A 22,261-nucleotide genomic window follows, 5' to 3' on the forward strand; every position below is an offset into this window, starting at 1 on the left:
TCTCCTTGCAAAAGGAGGGAGGACACTCAGGGACGTGTGGAGAATCACAGAGGATGTTAAAAACAGAAACAGCCCTGGTGTGTTTTATCCATCTTTTCTTACTTTGTTGAGCAGTGCCAAGTGGAAGACCTGAAACTCTTTGGGGTTGAGCTCCAGAGGCAGAGTGGGAGGCTCTCCTGTGAGACTCTGCAGCTGCTGGATGAAGTCCCGTCTCTGCGCCAGCGAGATGCCGCAGCCCCGCCATCGCACCTTGATGCCAGGCTCCGGAGAGGGTTTCTTCCCGATCAAGGCGATCAGGCGGTCGTATTCGATCTTTGTCTGGCAACGTGGCAAAATAAAAATAAAAAAGAAGTTATTTTTAACAAAGTCATTGCAAAGGAGTAACAGAGGAATGTAAAACTGCTGAATCATCAAACCTGCTGACTGAGCTTCTTCAGGTAGGACACGACGCTGTAGCTCAGCCCGTACTCCATGTTCTCAGCCAGGAGGTTTGGCGCGCCCATTATCCTCAGCGCCTTTCTGAGGGACTGAGGGAGGAACACAGAAAAAAAAAAAAAAAAAGAAAGAAAAGGGAACATTATTTATTTCTTTTGTTTAGAAAAATGAAGTAATAATTCAGATGAGTCCGAATCGACTTACCCCGATATAATAAGGAGGCATGGTCTTCAAGTAGTTCTCAAAGGACTGCCGCCATTTCAGAGTGGGCTTGAACTTGTGCACTTTAATCAAGTCGTCTGCGAAAAGTACAACATTGAAACAATGTTACACACATAAAATACCATTATTGTTACTACTGCAACAGTATTTCACAACTCCATAATTCCACAATTGATTTATTAAATTTGTTCAAAATGGATTAAATACATTTTCTAACTGGTATTGCTAAATAAAGCTGCCAAAGCGCTCAGACGTTTACATGAACTCATCATGGGAATGAATATCTTATTCGTTTTGTGCTTTTAATTACGCATTTTAAAAAAAACACCATTCCCAACTAAAAAAAATGTTTTAGTCTGGAACAGCTGTATAAACAAAAAAATATTTTTTACAAATAAGAATTGCATGTTCAACTTTGACATTTTCTTCTAATCTTCACATACACTCAGTAATTATCCTGCTTTGTCTTCTCACAAACCAATATCGAAGAGTACTAGTCATTAATCAATTAATTGAAGGTCTTTTTTGCATCTTTTAAGGCATTTCTAATATTGTACAAGACGTGCTTAAGTTGTTAAATTAAAAATCTGATAATTGTTTTTAGTTGCAGCCCTAGATTAGAGACAGAAATATTACCGTGCCTTTGAATAAAGAGTTCTTATTATTTGTTAGAAGTATCTACAATAGGAAAACTGTTGTAATGTTTAAAGAGCAATCATTTTATTCTTATTTTTAAGTTTTGATATAAAGAAAAACATTAAAAACCCCCAATTCAAATAGATGATGGCTACATTTTCTCATATGAGATGTTGATATATCCACATAGTTTCCCAAAATAGATCTAAATAAAAATGACTTGTACATTTAGGGTCATTCTGTTGAGGAAATTAAATGTGTTTATTCCATGAAAAAACTGAAGCAATAGCTAAACTCTGCATTTTTCTGTTACATCCATTTTTAAAAGTTTAGAAATTGTGCAACGCTCAGCCAGAGTTCCACTTTGGAAATTTCTCGAGGTAAAAATGAAAACCCCGGAGGGCAACGTGTGGAGCCGAGTCTTACCCAGAAGTGGCAGGAGGACAGGGTAGTTGTAGGGCATTACAAACAGGTTGACGCAGTTGAGAGCTGTGCTAGCCTTTAGATAACCAAAAGGTTGACCCAGGTCACTGTACTTGGCACTGTTACTTACAAACACCTACAAAAAGCAAACAGAAATCAATCAATCAATAAATCAGCAGTGACATTTGAACTCGAATCGGCAAACAAAAGGCTGAAGTTCAAAAAGGATATTAGTTGGTAAATTGCTCTAATAAGTCTAAATCTATATATATTAAAACACCAGGACGTCTGCAGGCTAGATATAAATGTCTACAAGTAACTTAAACGTATTAGGATTAAAAGAAAAGGTTGCTGTCTCTTTAAAAGAAGTCATCTTTAAAAATGTTCGTTTCAGCAAAATCCTGGAAGAAAGTCAATGTGGGTAAACAGGACAGGAGTCTGGAGATGGAACATCTGGCTCAAAACTATTCACATCAGGAAAGAAATTTAAATAATGAGAAGATTTTCTTTTTTAAAAAATCCAATCTTCCGTGTCTGCTTAAGCTCACTTCCTCCCCGTGTTTATTTTTTGGTCCATTTAAATTCAGGCAACACCAGACCCAGTGAGAGGCTTCTGTAAATGAATACGGCAGTTTAGCAAAACTGCTCAATATTTTCCAATGCAGTTACTGGACAGGTGTGCTGACAGGCAGGGGGGGGAAAAAAACAACAAAAAACAAACAATCTGGCTTTTCCCCGTGTATGAGGGGTGTGTGTCAGTCTCCGGCTGCCGCAGTTTCTCATCTCTGCCTTCTGTTCTCAGCAGACTCATCCGACAGTTTTAACGCCCTCGGCTTTGCGTGGCGCAGATCGTGACGTTGAGAGAGGAAATGGTGCGACACACTGGTCATTTCCACATGGAGCGCTTTTCTCTCTCGAAGTTGAAGCCACAACGTTCAGGGTAATCTATTGAGATTTTACGTGATGGGCCGACACAAAGTAGAGCGTAATTTTTAAGAATAATAAATGTTATCAAAATGTTTTACAACACACGAGACGTGTTGTAAAAAAAGAAACCTTTACAATCCAAAGAGTCATTTTTTTGGCCTTCAGTTTAGCTACAACAAATTTGTTTCAAGTCGCAAAAGCAACGTGACTCTTTGAAACAAAAAAGATTCTTTTTGCAGTTTAGAATATAAAAATTCTGTTTAAAATTTTAATAATAAACGTTTTCGTTTTTAGGTTTCACACAGTTTCTTCAATTGGACATTTAAAGTTAATAGAAAATTACATTTAAAAAATGCATGTTTTTTTAAAAAAAATTTTTTGGGACAAATATAGTTAATAAAAAAGGAATGATCCTCGCAGCATTAGTGCAATTTTTTGTGCAAATCTTATATGCACTTGTTGCATGAAAACCAAAGAAAAAAAATCCCATTTTAGTAATTTAATTGTCATGTAAAGCACATTGAACTGCCTTGTTGAAATGTGCTACACAAATAAAACCGACCTGACTTTAACACGTTACTCGTATTTATTGCGAAATAGACCTAAAACAAGTTGGGAATCTGTGGCCAGGCTTGAAAATCGCTGCTGGATAGTCTCCATCCATATGTACAGATGCTTAATAAAAATGCACCACACACTTTTCAGATTACATTTTTTTTAATCTAAAAATTATACATCATTTTCTATCCACAATTATGCACCTCGTTATGTTGTTATCCCATAGTAAAGTGCGAATATGTTCATGACGTATCTACTGTTGCAAGACAATGAAACAAGTGAAACGATTAAACGGTGCAACAGGCCTGGTTTTACAATATCCAATGGAATATGCTAATTTTGCTTCAAGAGTTCATTGAAATGTATTTGTTTATACTGTTGCAAAGAACTGGTTGAATTCAATTCAGTTGAAAAAATACTTAATTATTTCCAAAGGAAATGAAACCGTGTAACTCGTTGTCTTCAAAGAGCCATTGTGGGAAGGAAGGCTTTCTGGTAGCAGTCTGTCTTGCAATGAATCTGAAAAGGCCTCTGACTGAAAACACTATAGCTGTGTGACTATAGTCTATAGAAACAGAAATTTCTGGGCGGCAGAGACAATATTTCACAATATTTCACACGTTATCAGCTGCTAATCCACCACGTCTGCTTTTTCTGCCCCACTTAAACATCATGACAAGTTATATTGACAGTAAAAAACCTGTTTTAAGGATAACTAAGAGATAACACCCCTTGTGTACTTGGAAGAAATGTTCTCATTTAAGCGCAGAGCCGTGCTAAATGCACTGGTTGGTAAAAACTCTTGCGGTGATCGTAGTGAATTCCTCCCCCTCTCTTCCTCAGAGAACCTGTGTTTCTGCAGATAGCTTTACCCACGCAATAACTCTTAAGAGGATGCTTCAGTTTCTTAGCCTGACAGGTGACAACAGCTGACAGCAAACTGAGCGCAGACTAAGTTTCCTCCTCAAATTCTTTCACTTCCCCAGTGTCCTGTTGGACCAGTCACAGCCTGTCATTATCCAGTGTTTTGGTATGAGTTGTGGAAAAACAAACAGCAACAGCCAACCTTTAAGACAGCGCCCTCACACACACACTTTTTGTCACTGATCAGCTGAAATAAAGTCTGAAACTTCTCACAAAGAACAACTTTTAGCCATTAAGTTTGCACAATCAGAGTCCTGTTTTAAGAAAATTTGCATCTGGACTTAAATGAGATTTAAAACCTTAAATGAAAGATTCCCAGCAGTCTCGTAGTGTTCTTAGAAATATAAGACTCTCCTCTCGGAGTGCAGCTTTCTGAGACGTACCTGCCAGCAGGTGTGAGGGGATTTCCTCTCCAGAATGTACTGCGTTAGCGGCGAAGGCTCCAGCTCGTACTTGTCGAAGGGCACCTTGTCTATCACCATGGGCTCAGCGTCCACACAGGAGAACCGGACCTGGGGGTGGGCTGAGCGGGGCGGCTGAGTCGCATTACAGACGACAAATTATTATTATTATTGCTATTTTTATGAATAAAAACACCACACACTTTTACCTTTTTAAGGAATATTTGATCTACCGCTTAAATTAGGATGTCAGCAACTATGGAAAAGTATTATACAACTTTCCCACCACTGATGCACAAGTGACAATTTCTACTTTCCATCTGGAAAAAAGTATTCACATCCTTTGGACCGTTCCACATTTTGTCGCGATCACAAAATTCAGTGTATTTTTTATAACATTTTATGCAACAGATCAACACAAAATAGTAAGTGAAGTGGTAGTAGTAGTAATAATAATAATAAAATTTGAAAGTGGTACGGTTTAAAAATCAATGCTTGATTCAATTCAATGCTTTTAACTTCTTTCTTTATTATTATTATTATTATTAAACATGCAAATATTTTGGGGTCTTCTTCAATTAACTTTAGACATCTAGAGATGGAAATTATTAACTGTACCTTTTAATTGTTGTTTTTTATTTAGTAAAGTAAAGGAAGCTGCATACAAAATACTCTCACTTTTAGATTTGAATTAGAAAAGAGCCTAGAAACCGTTCTTGCATCATAATAATACACCACTTTTTGTTCCATCCAATAAAATCCCAGGAAAATTCATTGATGTTTAACAGAACATCACATAAAGCTTAAGAGGTATGCATTCTTTACACTGAAGAAGTATGCATAAATAAGTGAAAATCATGTTTTAGTGGGGGGAAAAAATGTATATACTATGTTTTGTGTTTCTAAAATAATCTCTTACTAGTGTTGGAGAGTTCTGGTCTGGCCAGAAGGCCTCAGGGATGGGCCAGTGACCGATGGGGACGCCGGTTTTAGGGTTGGGTCGTACGTAGATGAGCTTGTGACAGCTGTGCCAAGGCTGCAGACCGGACTTCAGCGCCTCGGCTGGAGCGTCTGCTCAGAAACAGAGAGAAAAAGGTTCATCCGTCGGCGAACCCAGGCAGAAAGGTTTTTGGAAGAACGGGACGACTGAACAGTTCTGATATGCGTGTTAGCGGTTAACCATGAAGGTGGGAGGTTTATCCTAATGAATTCAGCTCAGCGGATTAAAAAAGGTGAGTGGGAGAAGGTAAAAAAAAAAGCTTCTCGCTTTATCAAACAAACGCAGAACAGCAGATGTGAAGGAGGTTTCTTCTTCTTCTTTTGTTGGAAACAGATTTCACTGAAACAGAAGAGCCTCTCGTACCTTCTAGTGGAGGGGGGTCAGGTCCGGTCTTTTCGAAGTTTATCACCACGCCGCTTTGGATTTTCTGCACTAGAGACTCCAAACACTGATTCAACATGCGCTGGGAAAAAACACTGTAGGAACGGCCTGCAACACACAGAGCACACAGGTTAGCCTTGACTTCAGCTCCGTGAAAAAGTTGAAAATTAAACTATGAAGGCTTCATTAAAGCTAACACAATATTTAGTCTCTTTTTAGTCATTTGTAGGTTTTTTTTTTTCAGCTAAACACAGAATTACACAAAGTGCACGCAAGACACAACAACATCGAATACTAACCCATGAAAAACATCAATGTGAAACAAGATCGATCTGTTGCTTAGTAACAGATTGATAACCAAAGATTATCGCTGGAAAGTTTCTTGTAGCTCGTAGTCCGATAGTTCTTTAACTTTTCCAGTGCCATCCCAGTAAATGTTTCTCCAACTACCAGCATACCGACAGAAACAGAAATCAAACTTGTTCACCATCTTGTAATTCAAGGTCATCGCACCTTGACAAATTCATTCCAGCTCATGCCTAATTACACACCATCAGCATTTGTTCCTGGTTCACAGCTTCATTACACAATACGGGCTCTTCAGATTTTCTCTACTTCACTTCCCTTTTAAGAGTTTTCGTTTGAAGCAATTAACATCATGCCTATCTTTTAGCTATCTTGGAGCTGTGTCATGTTCTGCATTAAGTCACTAACTCTGACTTGAGGCTTTTCGGACCATTATGGATGAAATTTAAGACCTTCATCACGACACGAATGTGTTAGCCCAGCAATATAAATGATGGACAGTTATCTAACTTGGCAAACTCAACTGTTGCTGAACTGTGCGATGCTGTGGGACAGGTCAGTGCCTGTTTCTATTTAAGTTTTGAGAAATACACAAACTTTGATGCGGCTAAAAAAAGAAAATCGATGTCATCCTATCGCAAAAACTTTTCTTTTTTTTTAAAGGATTTTTAGGCTCATCCTTTGACGGCCACGTTGAGGACAGAGGCCTCTGTACATGGGGCGCGCTCGATCAAAAAACGTGTTTTCCCAATTGGCGCGTTTCTATTAAGCCAATTTATTTTCATAATTCCAATTTGCGCAATTTTATGGTCAATGGAAAAGCAGCTAGTGGCTGATGTTTAGACCTTTGTAGATGTAAGCGTCGGCCAATCGCTGATTGCCCAAAATTAAATAAATCAGGGTTGATTTATCAGTACACCCCTAGAGCGTACGGATAATTTGGTGCTATGATAAGCTTTGAATCTGCCTTAAACCATTTTTCACATCAGTTTTCTCACAAGGCCACAATTCAGACAGGAACAAAGTAAACTGATCAAAGTTGACATTCTCATCAGTTAAAGTCTCTCACTTCACCTCTAGTGACCCTCCTGTGCTCCCATTCACTTCCCCTTTCACTTGCCTGTGGCTTTGTGTCAGCTCCGTCATCAGCAGTAACAGGCAGGCGGCATGAGCGTCGCACGCCGTCGCCGACAATGGAGCCGTGTCATGTTCTGCATTCAGAGCGCCGCGCGGTACCCCCAGTTTTCTCTATCTCTCTCTGACTGTGCGTGTGCTCATCTTAAAACGCCATCGTTTCTGGTGTGTTCCTCCCGCCAGCTGGAGGAACAAGCCCGCCTCTAAAAAGCGTGAATATTTTCTTTAAAGCAGCTGCCATGCGGGCAAAGCTGTGGTGGCGGAGGAGCCTTCCTCGTCTTAATCACCAGTTCCACACAGCACTTTCTTACTGCTCCGCTACTGCCTCGCCGGTTTGAGCTTGAGGTACTGAAGACGTACAATGTTTGAGCAGAGTTTATATCCCCCCTCGGGCAAAGTTGTAAACACCGCAGTCGCATGTTGAGCGAAAAGGTATTGAGAGGAAGCCCAGGGATCTTCCTAACTGGAGGAGAAAACAGCTGCCAAGACAAATCGTTTTCTCCAGCTTCAAAAAAAGAAAAAAAGGCCCAATATATATTACCCTTTTCTTGTTTGGCACTGACAGATGACTCATCTGTTGTGCAGCAGAATGTGTTTAACAAACAGCTATTTTGATGTACTGTTATAAATACTTGGAGCCTGTCCCGGCATGTTCCACCGGTGCTCTGCTGTGCAGCTCGGGCTCGCTTCTCTTCACCCAATTGCGACAAGCTGAGCGGCGCAACATAAAAGCCGCTCTGGCAACCAAAACTACAAACAGCTTCGTTCCTGATTTAACGTTCTTTCTAAACTTATTTGAAATCGGACCCGTCCCAGGAGAGCTACTTCCTGTAATCAAAGACAGATTTCAGCTCATAGAACGCTGGAGAGGAAACAAGAGCGCAATAAACTGGTATTAAAATTAATATTAAACAAAGGTAAGCATAGACTGAATTTGTTCAGTGCTTCACACAGTTTCTATATACAGATTCAATGCATTTTTCTCAGGAAATTTGGGTGTTTTAAAACCACTTTTAAAAATGGTGTGAACTACGAGTACTAAAAAAAAAAAGACTATGAATGTACGGTTCATTTTTCTCACTTTCAACATGGAGAATACAAAAATGTGAAATTGAAAGAACAGAGTTCCTGTAGATTTCACTAACCCTGACTTAAGGCTTTTTCAGACCATTATGGATGAAATTTAAGACCTGTATCACAACACGAATGTGAATATTTTCTTAAGTAGTGGTGGCAAGTTGTTTTGCCTCATTACGACAAATAACTTAAATGGATTTCTTCGGGATTTTGTGATGTACCAACACAAAATGGAAGGAAATTTTTTTTTTCTGTTTTGGTAAGACAGACTATTCACAAACTAAGTCACTTCGGAAGGCAACTAGCTATATGGATCTTTATTTAAGATTAATAGCCCAAACTCTTTAGATTCAAACTGAACATATGAAAACTACACAAATCCTATTAAAACACGTTGAAGTTTGTGGTCTTAACATGACAGAATGGGGATAACTTCAAGGTGAATGAACACCAAGGCACTTTAGAGACGGATGAATGTTCAGCAACGGGTTAAGGCATAAAGAGAGGAAAGACAAATATTTCTACAAATAGTCTTCTCTATAATTGTCCGGATCTGGAAAAACACTTAAGTTCTATAGATTTCTATACTTTTCCAGACTGTGTACAGATGCTAAAGCTGTGCAAACATACCACATGCTGTGAAAAAATAAAAATAAAATACAAAGGCAGATTTACATTTTAATACAGAAAATAAACAATAAAAGCCTATTTAATATTTTAAAAATGTTCTTTAAAAGTTTTTCTATGGCTTGATGAGCTTCATTAACATCCTCGCTGGTGACCTCTTGGTTATTTTAGGGGCCTTGGAGTGATTTATTGTCGTGCCATCATTGTGTCTGAAGGTGCGGAAAAGAAATGGCACAACACAAACTGAGGTCATTTGTCAAAACACTCCCATAATGCACCTGAAACAGCAGCTTTTAGAAAATCTCCCGCTCCTCTTGAACACAATCGTCTCTCAACCACCGCCTCAACGAAACTCGTCTAGCAAGTAAACTAATTTTTATGAGCAAGCTTAGCGGATAGATCCTTTAACCAGAGTAGAAGCATAGCTCGTGAACGAGAACTTCACCAACCTCCAGTGACCTCACACATGGGTGTGATGGGAGAATCGTCGGGCGGGACACCGCCGAGCGGCTCTGGCTCCACCGAGGCGTTGCCGGGGATACGCAACACCAGGGCAAACAGTCGCTGGTCCCAGCGAAAAGGCTCCTTGGTCAGCTCGCTCCCTGGCAGAGGGGTGGTCAGAGGCAGGTGGAGCTAGAGAGGGGAGGACATGACAACACGCTAAGATCCGAGAGATGAGAGATTCCCCCATGTTTTTTTGTTGTTGTTGTTTTTTTTAATAATCAGGACAGATTTCAGCATTTCTACTTGCTTTGAAACTAAAAATGTTCTGAAAACGCTGAAGTCCATCTTGTTGATTTATGCAATTATCAAAACAAAGAGGAAAAGAAAAAAACCACATTTCTAGTTTCTTATCATTTAAACAGAGGATCTGACATCCAAACTACTACTATCAGGTGAATGACAACTACACTTCGCCACACACAACTCTAAAATGTACCAATTGTCACACTGGCTCCTTCAAAACAGTTACATTAGGTATTACTGTTATATTGCTGAAAAGCACAGAAATTACATTGAATTATATTTTCAAATAAATCTATATATAATTTTTTTGTGGAAAAAATCAGCTAAATTAATTTACTCATTCATGTTGTTGGTATTTCTCTTCATGATTAAAATGTTCCTCATACCAATAACCAATAATAACCCCTATTTCCAAGTTCAATCACATTCTTGCTTATGATTTCTGAACTGTTTTAATGTTTGCCACTTTTGAACACTAAAGGCAGCAAAAACACAATTATCTTGGACATACATCACTGTGACTATATCCTTCACAATTTGCAAGAGAGCTAAAAATTTAAAGGTACATTTTAAGAAAATAACCTTCATCTGTGTGAAATCATTTTGAAGATGCCTGATGAATAAATTTGCTACTTTGTTTGAAAATCTATTAAGAAGATAACGATGTAGAAAAAGAACTACAGAGAAGTTCCACATTTTGAGCACCCGCTCTTTTTTAAATTTTTTATTTTAAAAATCAAAAAGTTAAATTATTTCCTATTCATTTTACAATTTTGTTAAATTTTAAATATAAAATTGATTCTGATGACCATTAAAAACAACCCTGATCAAAAATGCTTTGATCAGGGGCCCCGCCCATCAACAGAGACCGCATGCTAATTTCTGCCTGTAAGATTCTCTCAGATGCCGATTAAACACGTCCACTGACCTCGTCTTGCACGCCGCTGCCGCCCGTCAACTTGTTGCCGTCGCTAATTGCAATTATGATGGCAGGTTCAAGGAAGAAAGGATTCCTCCCCTGTAACGAGAAAAGATGCAGGAAAATCCTTAAAAAGAGCAGGAAGAAAACCACCAATAAGCAGCATGAAGCGACATCTAGAGCGCCTCGCAAAGGTTTGTTACAATCACAGACCTCTATGAATTTTACTACCACTTTGTGACACAAAGCAGAGCTCAACTATAAAGTGGGAAGGAAATGCTTGTTTCTTCACTTGTTACAGATGAAAATCCAAAGATTGTTACAGGTGTTTTTAGTCAGCGAGATACCCCTAAATTAAATCCAGAGCAGCCAGAAGTCACATAATTAGTAGTTTAGAGTTGATGAGAAGATGGATGGAGCTAAATACAGAGAGATCCTGGAACAAAAGCTGCTCATCACTATAAACCAACGTTGCGTACACACAACGGGAACAAGTGAAAAAACAACGAGAACTGCAATGGAATGGTTTAGATCAAGGCATATTGTGTTAAAATGTCCTAGTCAAAGTCCAGACCTAGAGCCTATTGAGAATTTGTGACAAGATTTGAAAACTGATGGTGACAAATACTCAAGAAATCTGACTGAGCTTGCAAAAAAAAAAACAATCTTCAGTCTCTTGATTAAAAGTGCACCGATTGCAGTTTTCTGGGCGATCTTTAAAAAGCCTAACCTGCTGATTCTGGTCAAAGCCGATTTTCTTTTTGTCTGAAAAGTCACTAAATATAGCGACAAAGCTGGCAACAGTTAACCATTGCCAGAATTATTTAAGAGATCCATTTAATGGCTTAAGTTAACCTTTACTGAAGTTGATAAATATAGCTTAATCTCAGTCTGAATTGCATTTCGCTACGTCTCCATTTTGTGTCCCCTCCATCCTCCAAAATGACAGCATATTGAAAGCTCTTTTCTGCTAGATCCTAGCACTCCATACAGAGGACGAAACCAGAGCAGGACTGCATTTATCACTGCACATCAGCCTTACAGTATCTCCGCCAGGGCCTCGGGATCACCCCGCGAGTCAGCGACGTGAAACCCTCAATGCAGCCTGACAGGTTCTGTCAGCAAACAGCAGCGGCGGCTCGCTGCAGTCGCACGGACTTCACAAAGGCCGTCCTGTACCGGCGGCGGAGCGATTATTAATGGAAGCGGAACCGCTCGGTCTGGACCCTCTACCTGTGGGCCGCGTCCTCCGCTGAATGACGGATCTGTTCGTGTAACCCAAAGCAAACAGAGCACGAGACGACCAAAATCTGCTCTTCTGGAGGTATCCATGACAACCTAGATATTTCTCCATTTCTGCACCCCCCCAAAATCCTTTCATAATGGGTACTTTCTTGGCATGCTAATGAGTCAGCAATGGGTCTAAATGGCCAAACAAGTTTTGATTTCAATCGTGTCACATCTGCTCCCTCGGCTTTAATAGCTGCTGGGTTGTTTTTCTGTTTAGATCATAATGGGCCTCAATAAACTCAGAACAGAACACGAGCTTGGGTTCCCCCTCCTCCTCTTCCTGCTGTTGCTTCAATGTTTGCTTATGCAAAACATTTTTTTTTTACATTTACTGGTATTTAACAACAGATTTAGCAGGTATAAATGAGTTCATATGGATAACAGATTTTCATTAGATACTGATAAAAAACAAACAAAAAAAAGCATTGGCTTAATAATCAGGTAAGAACCAGACATCACTTTCACTGCGTCCCTGTTTTCTGCTCTCTGATTGGCCCCCATATGGAACTGATCAGTGTCAGGATTACCCACTTTACCTCCTAAATCCCCTCTTCTTCTTCTCCCAGGGGTAGAGTCACCGCAGATGCCTGGCAACCTGGAGGACTCTTTGTTACTGCAGACAGAGTCACTCCAGAGCAATATTAACTCCTCCTGCAGGCTCAGTCCCCTTTGTTATTGTCCTCTGTAGCTCTTTAAGGATCACTGAACATCTTACATCTTCAGGGAGTTTATGAACGTTCAGATTCAACAAAACTAAAAAAGAAACCCCACAAAAAAACGAGGTAGAGTGAAAATGCTTGAAACACAAAGCTGACACATCCATTTTGTTAGACTTTGATTTACAGCTGCTGGGGGAAATTGAGCTTGAAGAAGAACAGAAATGATTGGTGTCAGAGTGCTGATGCAACATGTCGGGTTTGACTGCTCAAAAAAAAAGATCCCCCTGATTCAGTCTCTGCTTGTGAAAAAGACTCGTGTTCCACTCGCAGTGGCTTGCACAAGGATTTATCCCCTTGAACGCTTTCCTGCGAACTTAAATTGGGATGTTTTGGGGGTTTTTTTATCACTTGATAAGGCAAAACAAAAAGTAGTACACAAGCCCCAAACCAAAAGGGGGGAAAAAAGAGGATGCATGGCTTTCAAAATCTCAAACTGGATTTTCTGGTAAATGGTCTGCATTTGTAAAGAGCTCCATCTAATCTTGACGACTCTACAGTACTTTACGCTGACACCACAGTCACCCATTCACACGCCGATGGTGGTCAGCTACATTGTAGCTAGGTGTGCACCGACTGCAGTTTTCTGGTCGATCGCCAGAAAACAGCATGTCAATCTTTAAAAGCTTGACATGATGATACATTGTTTTTTTTCTTATAATGGACAATGTCTGGGGTTATAAGCTCACAATACATATCTAATGTTCCAATCTTATTTTATTGAAAAACACCGAACAATACCTGTGAAACAAAGTCGACAGCCTTCTGTTACGGCTGAGCAGAAGGGGACAATGGATGATTTTTAAGAGGTAGATGAGATTGGCTTCATTCAGCCAATCATTCAAAATCAAACAGGTAAGACAGGGGAAGTGTTTTGTCCTGGTTCTGTCTGATTGGTAGTTTTGGTCGGAACGTTGCATTACTTTAGCCAGTAATAGTAGCTCAGGGAGGAGATTGATTGTTTTCACAGATTATCTGTCTCATAACAAACTGGCACAACATGGTGACGGCTTTAACAAATATGGAGAAACATTTTTATTAAAGTTATATACTGCAGCTTGAATAAAATGCAACTACATAGCATTTTTTGAGAAGTCTTGATTGCTTCATGTGTATTTTGCACGTTGCTTTTGATGCGTTTGCTTAATCTAAAACTAATAGAAAACAATTTAGGCAGCCTACTGTATGTGGACTGTTGTATGCAAAATTCATGAGCAGTAAATATTGTGCTGGTATCAGTATTGGACCAAAGAAAACAAGGCAGTTGCAAGCCTTTAAAATTGTGACGCTTTTGATGGGTCAAATAGACTCAAGAAATTGTAACAGCAGCTGCGTGGGGGGGCCCCCATCTAATTTTTTGCCATAGGGCCCAAGATTCCTGGCGGGGCCACTGGGCGCATTAAGTGCAACAAGACGCTTGAAGCACAGTCGAAAAACTATATGTTTTAATACACTAGAGGGGGCTGTTTTACTCTAGAACAATATATAAGGTACACTGCTGTTTAAAAAAAAATTAAAGGCTTTTAAGTGCACCTTATAGTCTGGAAAATATGGTACCACATAACCAAGCTCCTCCACTTCCCCCTCCAAAACCAAAGGGCAAAAAAAAAAGGGAATAAATATTGGTTGTTGATATCGGCAACAGTTACAGACATGCTAAAAAATGAATAATATCGATGCCAATGTTAATGCTGCTACATCGTACATCCCTGAACTGGACCATTAGTGTTTCAGTCCAAACCCAGACTTTAATCCAACTGCAAAAAATTCTGTTTAACCAAAAAAAAAAAAGAATTTTAAGTAAATCACACTCAAATGTGATTATAACATGAAAAAATATGAAAGTTCGAAAGCAATGCATTCGAGTCTGCATTTAAACAAGATCTAAGCAGATTATAAATCTAAAACCTGCATCTGTCTTGCTCTCATTTAATTTCATACTCTGCCCATTAGTAGTTTTGTTTTATGAAAAAGAATAAAACAAGCTTTCCTAGAGGAAACAACAGTTAATGATAAAAAAAAAGCTTAAGGTATGAGATGCACTTCTGCATATACTAACACAATCAGTTATACAGACCATAGAGGACAAACAGTGTACACAATGTTTGTTTAAACAAACAAAAACAAGCAAGGTGAAGCTTCCCCACTGCCTGGTTATAAAAAAGGAAATATTAGTGAATGATCTACCTTTTTAAAGATATGAAAAAGATCCCTCATAGTACATCCTAGTGTAATTACAGCCTCTTAATAAGCGACTTCTTTTCTAATGGACATAATAAAGCAATAGTGACTGTGGTGGCAGTGTGCCATCTGTCTAACAAATGACCTCCTTAAGTAGCAAAAAGGCAGAGAAGAGAGGAGGCGGTTATTAAATTATAATTACAGTCACACCAACCGGTCATTAGAGGTCACCACAGACAGGTGCAGAACACACTAACCCTGACCTTGGTTTCTACCGTTTGTGTTCACTGGAATGCGCGCCCGCAGCCCCGGCCAGAACGATATTTAAACTCCAGTGGCGCATCTAATGTGCGCCGTACGTTCGAACACGTTACACCAAGTGGAAGGCTCCCTTCGGCTATGGACACAGGAAATGTTTCAGATTCATCCTCAGCACCTATCTCCATGAAGGAAAAACAGATGTTAAAAAAGTACTCTACAGACGCCAAGAGTCCAAATTTATGGGACCGGAAGTGTCTATGAAGCCGAGAACGACTCAAAAAGTGAAGTTCACGTTTTAAAGCTGGCCATTTGACTGTAAAAATATTACATGGTGAGGTGTTGCATATCCTGTGACCTGCTTTGCTGTTCTCTCTAATGATGCCATCAAAGTAGAGCCTCTCTGATCTCTATGAAGCACCGCACGGCAAGTGTTGCGATGAAAGAAGACTTCGACGCGCGTTTAAGGCGTTCTGACAGAAAGGCAGCGGGCTAAAGCTAAAACTGCAAAACGCCTCGCTTTCCATTTTTGCTTCCTCTCTTCCCAATGCTTTACTTTGAGGAACCGCAGCTCATCTTAGACGGGTGATGTCAGCTGGCACCACCGGTTGAAGCTCAGGTTGCAGAGCTGAATGATTTCCTGTTTCAAGCCCAAATCCTCATCAAGCCAACAAAATTCGGAAGTCGAGTCCACTCTTCAGTTCCGACGTCTTAGAGACACATCTGTCATTTCCACTAGCATGCCCGCTGTTATTTCTGCTTGAATAGTGGCGCTCTCCTTTGTGGATGAATACGTTGTGATTTGTTTTGAGACTATTTTATGGATTATTGTGAAAAATATAAACACTTCAAACTAAATGTGAAAACCCTGGAGGCTTCTTCCTGTTTACAAATGATTTGTTTCTTACTACTGTCACCACATGAGCTCTAAATGAGTAATCTTTTACGGATTAGCATCATCCTAAATCTGACTTCATGACTGATTTATATGAGCATGTACTGCACTGATTTTAAGTTAATTGGGACAAATCCAATTCTACATAACTGAATGAGAATTTGGTGCTGTATAAATAGCCTGAGAAATATACATTAAAAAAATGGTACGAATGTTCTTTTACAAATAGATTTCAGGATAAATCCTTATAAAAACTTGCTTAAAACTCTGGATAAGCAGCTTAGAAAGTTCATCAACTTGAAAGTAAAACAAAACAAAAAATCTAATTCACCAGCAAGGAAAGGCAGCATGTCTTTTTTCCATGCAAGGTTTAGAATCATACAAAAATATGAATATATCTCGACTTATTTAACTGCAAATATGTTGCCCATATTTTTTAATCACCCCACTGAGGACAGAGCCGCTGAGAGCAGAAAAGGCAGCCCATCGCCTCTACGCTTGAAAAGTGCCTCTGTGTTCTTAAGTTTCAAAACACCACCTTGACTCCTTCACCCACACTTGCCATCACTGTGACCAAACAGCCTAACCATATCCTCCTGTGACCGTAATAAAGCGCCTTCCAGGAGACGTTCATGTGTGAAAATTTCAGCCAAACTTGAAAGCGTCGGTTTTCAAGTTTGAAAACCAACGCTGATCATGAAGGCTGCTTCCCCTCGTGATCAGCGATGTGAAACCCAGTTCACTGCGGACTGCGCCACTGGTGTTTAAGCAGTTTCCAGTTTATGATGGAGTTGGTTAATTCTGGTTTGTTCTTGAACGTCTTAAGCCAACGTTTTTCAAGATTACATGGTTGAAACCTGAACTCAACTGTCTCTTCCAAAAAGACAAGATCAGAAACACAGTTTTTTCGGTTTGTTTGTTTTTTTAAAAATCAAATAAGACTTCAAACTTGTGCTCAAATTCTTATTTTAAATAATTTGAAGATGTTTGCTGGGCCTTGACAAAAAGAACGGCTCCAAAAACTGATTAGGGACTCCAAATGAAAATATAACACCTTATTAACGGTGAAAGAAACAGATGTAAAAAAAAAAAAAAAACATAAGTTACTTCCCTTTCTCTGCAACTAAGCTGCTGTTGTGTTATTCGACTGTGAGTGTGTGGCAGCGGGGTATGCGTGTTGTTGATGCTTGCTCTATTGGGGTGAGGCTGTGGACTTGAGGGGGGGATGAGCTGGTGAGTGGGCTTTTTGCACATGAACTTTTGCTTCCTCTCTTCGTCTCCAGAGGCTACATACCTGGCCATAGTTGTCTATCCCAGTGACTAGTCTATTGAGATTTAGTAAATCAAAGGCTGTCCTCAAGGACTGGCCAAATGTTGTGAGTCCGGTTGCTTGGAGGTTCCTCAGCTCTGTCATGAAAGTGGCATGGCTCTCTTTCCATCCGGCCTTGGGAAACAAACAAACAAAAAGATTGTTATTAACCTTTCGGACAAAGCCATCCAAATTAAATTCTCTTTCAGGATATAAATAGTGTGTTTAACTCAGTGGTCTTCCCTCCTGTAACATGAATGCCACAAAAAGGCGTGCCCCAAAGCAATGTATTAGGCTAGTTTGTTTTTTTTCCTTCTGTAATTTCCAAAACAGTTAATGATGCGTCTCTCCATCTCTATGCTGATGAAAAGAAACTGCACACACAGTGGCCCCAATATTGGATTTAAGATTTACTGAGTCAAAACAGATTTCTTTTATAGAAACAATTTTAAAGTAAAAAAAAAAATTTAATTAATTAAAACATTGCTGAAGCCACCCTCTTACCTTATACTGACTATACTATTACTTTTGTAAGTGCTGTTTGCATTTATTTATTATTGTGATCAACTTCTTACTCACAGCTGCTCTTTATACTCTCTAATTAAATGGGCTCCACTGTCCTCACACACACACTATTGCATTGGCATATTTTCATTTACAAATCAATAACTAGTTATCTACCATTACATTTAGAGAGCAAGTAAGGTTTATGCTGACAGATTTATTACATTTGGTGTTTTTCGGTAAGAAAAAATATCACTTAGAAATAAATACAACAGCACCTAAAGTTGCACAGTTTAACCCAGCAGAAGGAGTTTTAACAAAATTTTAAGCACTTAATGTTTTACTGCTAATGTTTCCTGCTTTTATTTGATATTCTCACTTAATTCGTAAGATAAATTGTATTTACTTATCTTTTTAGAAACAGGTCTCTTGAATATTAAACAATGTTTTAGAGATTAAATGGCATAAATAACGCTGTTAATGCTGTTTTTATCCTGTAAATATGTTTCAGTATTTTTTCTTTCCCAGGCAGAGCCACTAAAAGGCACCTCTGCTATTAAAATGGTGTACTTTTGCTTTTTTTTCCTGTGGTTGCTTTCAGTCTTCTTGAGCCTTCCTTTGATCGCAGCAGATGACCATTCACACCCAGTACGGAGGTTTTCCTTCTGGTCAAAAAAGAAGTTGTTCCATTCCACTGTCGCCACATGCTTGCTCAGGAGGAGGGATTGCAGAAAAGTCAACTATCCCAGGGAAATGCGTGGTTTCTTTAGATTGGTAACTTTTTACAAATTGACACTATAAAATGAATCAGTCTAAAATCCATTAGACTTACGTTAAATTGTCATTAAACCTAATTTGTCTTTTAGACTGGACTTTATTGGTATGGCTTTGATTCGTTGTGAATTTCTGTTAAACAGTTACAAAAACATTTATTAAAAAATAAATAAATCTGTTAAGAAATGCATGTCAACAACACTTTGACAGCCCTGCAGTTTGATCCATTTTTTCCCCACAAGAGTTGTGCAACTGGCTTGGAATCAAATAACAACGTCGCCCAGTCTTCCAGTGACAAAAAGTGGCAATTTTCTCTAAACAAGTAAAGTAGGCTACGAGTCTATCACTCCCTCCTCTTGCTCTTCACTCCCCCCTCAGATATTACCTCGCTGTATAAATAACACCCAGAGTTCCTTGCTGCTCACACTGAAACAAAATGTCGGCCATGTTTTAAAAGGGGTATGAAAGCTCCTCCTGAAGATTTTTCTCTACACGACTGACACAGTGATCACAACGTGGTGAAGCGGTGGGGAGGACAGATGTAAAGCTGGACATGACCCGAAAGCAAATTTCTACCTTTATCCCGAACGGAGAGTCCTCAAAATTTACCAACATATACCGGTCCCCTCGGCTCGCCGGATCTCTCCCTCTGAGCTGTGGAAAATAGTAGAAGAATTATGTACGGTTAACGAGAGATCTGCTTTTGACAGGCGAGCTTTGCAACAGCACAATGACGAGCTCAACTGCGATTTCCCCCCTCGCTCGGGATCTCCCGATATATCAATGTGTCCCGTTGTTACAGTACCTTCATAAAAGTCTCAACAGCGCCTTTTGCTATGTCCAGATAGGTAGTGCCCAGATGGGTGCGCTGGTTCATTGAAGCGGACGTGTCTATCAGAAAAAGTAAAACGGGCATTGTGGTGGTAATGACGCGTTCTGCATGGACTTGGTGTCAGTACAACCGGCCAAAACGCAAAAAAAATCTTTTGTTCTCCTGCCGCCTGTCTCACCTCTCAGCTAGCTAGCTAGCTAGCTGGCTGGCTAACTGTCTGTCTCACACATTCTTTCAAAAAAGTGTAAGAATAGTGAGTATAGAAGCCCATTCCGGGAAAACTACGCCTAAAGCCTGGCACCCTTGGGGCAAGTTATTGATGCACGAGGGATTTTGATAATTTTGTATATATTTTGTAAATATTCCTAAGTTTCATAGTAACAAACTTTCCCTCTGAGTGAGTCCCTGCTTCTCCCTACACTGAGTCCGCTGTACCTCCTCCACTGGTTTTAACTGAAGGTCCGCGCCTGACCCCGCCTCGTGAGCGCTCTTTCACAGTCACGTGGAGGTACGCTCGCTTCTCATTGGCAGTCGGCGGCCGCTCATTAACATATCCAAATAAGGCTAAAGCTTGGCTTCTTGTGCGCATGCTTGAATGCTCGATAGGCAGGAATGCGAGGAAAACATTCTGTATTACCTTTTAATGTTAAAGACCGCCACATTTACGGCATTGTAACCCCTTCTACCGAGCGTCGCTGCAGTTATTTGACGTAATATCAGCCAGCAGTGACCCGTGTTTACCCCGAGAGCAGATTATATAAACAACATTTACTTCATCTTATGTTCGGGCGTGGGCCAATGTGAAAGACAACCCTTGAAGACTAAACGAGAGACAACTGATGACAAAGAGATTGTTAAATAACCATATTGTTTACATGTTGGCGTCGGCTTGTGTTCACCGCACAGGAAAACAACTCCTTTAGCACTTTGCTCTTGTGTGATAACCAAATAAAGACGATCAGATGGAAAACAGGTTCATCTGAACAGTCTCGGGGAAAAGAGATTGACATGCACACACACCCTCCAGCTCTGAGATGTTTCCCCTCTGTCTTCAGCTAGCTAAATAATAGACCCCCAGTGTGTGTGTCTGTTATCTTTCTTTTTCTTATTTTTATAGAAATAAACGACTGTTTGCAGACATTCATGTCAGATCTTGCAGAATGTCTCGACAAATTAACCCAAATTGCTCCAGTTAATCTCTACAGTGTCATGCTTCATTCTGTTAATGAACCACTTTCAAAGCTACGAGACACCAATAGGACAGTGTGCGAAACAATGTACACAATATAGCATGGTGGAAAAATGATCACTTCCGCAAAAACAAGCCGAAACCATCCGGCGGCTCTGCGATCGTACATAGAAGGACGGACAGTTTCCTCTTGTTTGCTGTAACACTCACAATACACAATCCGCTTTCCGGTGTGCCACTGACAAGTTTTTCACATTAAAGTTATTTCGCTAGGGACGTGAAGTCACACAACCTAAAGATATACTAAGTTAATTAAAGAAAACAATATAAATATAGATGTATAAATTCAGTTTTGGACACTTAATTCGTTAAAGGTACCGTTATTTGAAAAATTAAATACATTTTTCGATTTGACTATCTTCTCCAAGAACCCGTCAAATTAAAGTTGTCTTTGTTAAAAATAAAAAAAAATCTCATAGTAATATTTTGTAGGGTAAGACTGCCTAAAAACAGACAAACTCCAGAAATCATTTATTGCCATCGGTTCCAAGGTTGGGCTTTTATTTTGAAATTCCCGTCAGATTATGAACGGAAATAGTTGCACTTCCTCCCGTTTTTTCAGACCACTTGCGAGAACTATTTCTGTTTTCGTTTTATGTAACATTGTTGGGTTAATGACAACTCTCAGTTAATTATTAATATATTATTAATATTAATCAACAGTTTTTTAATACTTGAAAGTATTTTAGAGTTTTACTACTATTATTTTTCTCAAGTAATTAAGTTATGTACTTGGATGAGTTTGTGAAGTCCCAAAATAACCAAACATATTAGCGTTGCTGCTTAATGGGTTTTTTTCTTCCATCATTTTAATGTATTGTATATAGTTGCGTATACAGAGTGGACTAGTGACTTACAACCTCATCGAAAGCATTTTGAAACACAATATTAGTAAGTTCTCTGTGTTACCCTCAATATTTTTTGTCAAGCTAATGTTTCGGGGTAGAATATCTCAAAGGAAAACAAATGTTTTGGCACAGGCTAGCTAGTTAATGCTTTGTTACAAACAACTTAACAAAAGAACAGTATTTGGTCCAATTAGCCGAGCTAGAGTTTTCACACACAACCTCATAAAATGCAAAATAGTTTCACTTCACTAAAAATATGGATGGGATGTTGTGACCTGTTTCGGTTTCTTGTAAGTGCGCAGAATGAGGGAGCAAATAATAGTAGTAGATACACCATAGAAATGAGTTTTGAAAGGTTTTAGATATTATACAAACATATACATTTAAACCTTTGGACGTTCTACTATTTTTGTGTATGTTTGTGTAAACCATTGGACAAAGCTGATTGCGGAAAAAGAAAAGACAAACAAACCAAAAGAAAACCACTTGAATAAGTGTTGCTTCATGTCCCTCATGGTTCAGGCAAATAACCTGGATGCATGACATCAGGTCTGAAAGTAAACCTTTGCTGTGACAATAAACTCTGTCCCCTGCTGGAACCTTAAGTAAAAAAAATCTGCAGATCCACCACTGAAACACAAGTTAGAGATACAGAATTATTTGGACAAAAGAAAATAATAAAATAAAA

General features: G+C 39.3%; 1 protein-coding gene and 1 long non-coding RNA gene across 2 annotated transcripts in view; one reads left to right on the plus strand and one right to left on the minus strand.

Moving 5' to 3' along the window:
* Nucleotides 1-19,917, minus strand: part of ints6 (integrator complex subunit 6) — a 26,170-nt gene extending 6,253 nt beyond the window's left edge. Inside the window, exons 1-12 of the mRNA XM_028022759.1 lie at nucleotides 19,450-19,917; nucleotides 19,221-19,298; nucleotides 17,352-17,501; nucleotides 10,727-10,816; nucleotides 9,501-9,684; nucleotides 5,890-6,015; nucleotides 5,446-5,597; nucleotides 4,509-4,661; nucleotides 1,720-1,852; nucleotides 640-734; nucleotides 417-527; nucleotides 103-318 (exon numbers count right to left, since the gene is read on the minus strand). Of these exons, the coding sequence (XP_027878560.1) occupies nucleotides 103-318; nucleotides 417-527; nucleotides 640-734; nucleotides 1,720-1,852; nucleotides 4,509-4,661; nucleotides 5,446-5,597; nucleotides 5,890-6,015; nucleotides 9,501-9,684; nucleotides 10,727-10,816; nucleotides 17,352-17,501; nucleotides 19,221-19,298; nucleotides 19,450-19,560 (1,599 nt within the window). The 5' untranslated portion in view covers nucleotides 19,561-19,917. The remainder of the gene's footprint in view (nucleotides 1-102; nucleotides 319-416; nucleotides 528-639; nucleotides 735-1,719; nucleotides 1,853-4,508; nucleotides 4,662-5,445; nucleotides 5,598-5,889; nucleotides 6,016-9,500; nucleotides 9,685-10,726; nucleotides 10,817-17,351; nucleotides 17,502-19,220; nucleotides 19,299-19,449) is intronic.
* LOC114147942 (uncharacterized) overlaps nucleotides 1-21,400 on the plus strand; it is a 22,645-nt gene extending 1,245 nt beyond the window's left edge. Inside the window, exons 2-4 of the long non-coding RNA XR_003596167.1 lie at nucleotides 3,139-3,148; nucleotides 14,038-14,042; nucleotides 21,389-21,400. This is a non-coding gene — a long non-coding RNA (uncharacterized LOC114147942). The remainder of the gene's footprint in view (nucleotides 1-3,138; nucleotides 3,149-14,037; nucleotides 14,043-21,388) is intronic.
* Nucleotides 21,401-22,261: the final 861 nt, after the last annotated feature.

The sequence above is a fragment of the Xiphophorus couchianus genome, chromosome 7 (assembly GCF_001444195.1).
Source record: "Xiphophorus couchianus chromosome 7, X_couchianus-1.0, whole genome shotgun sequence".
Taxonomy (NCBI): Eukaryota; Metazoa; Chordata; class Actinopteri; order Cyprinodontiformes; family Poeciliidae; genus Xiphophorus; species Xiphophorus couchianus.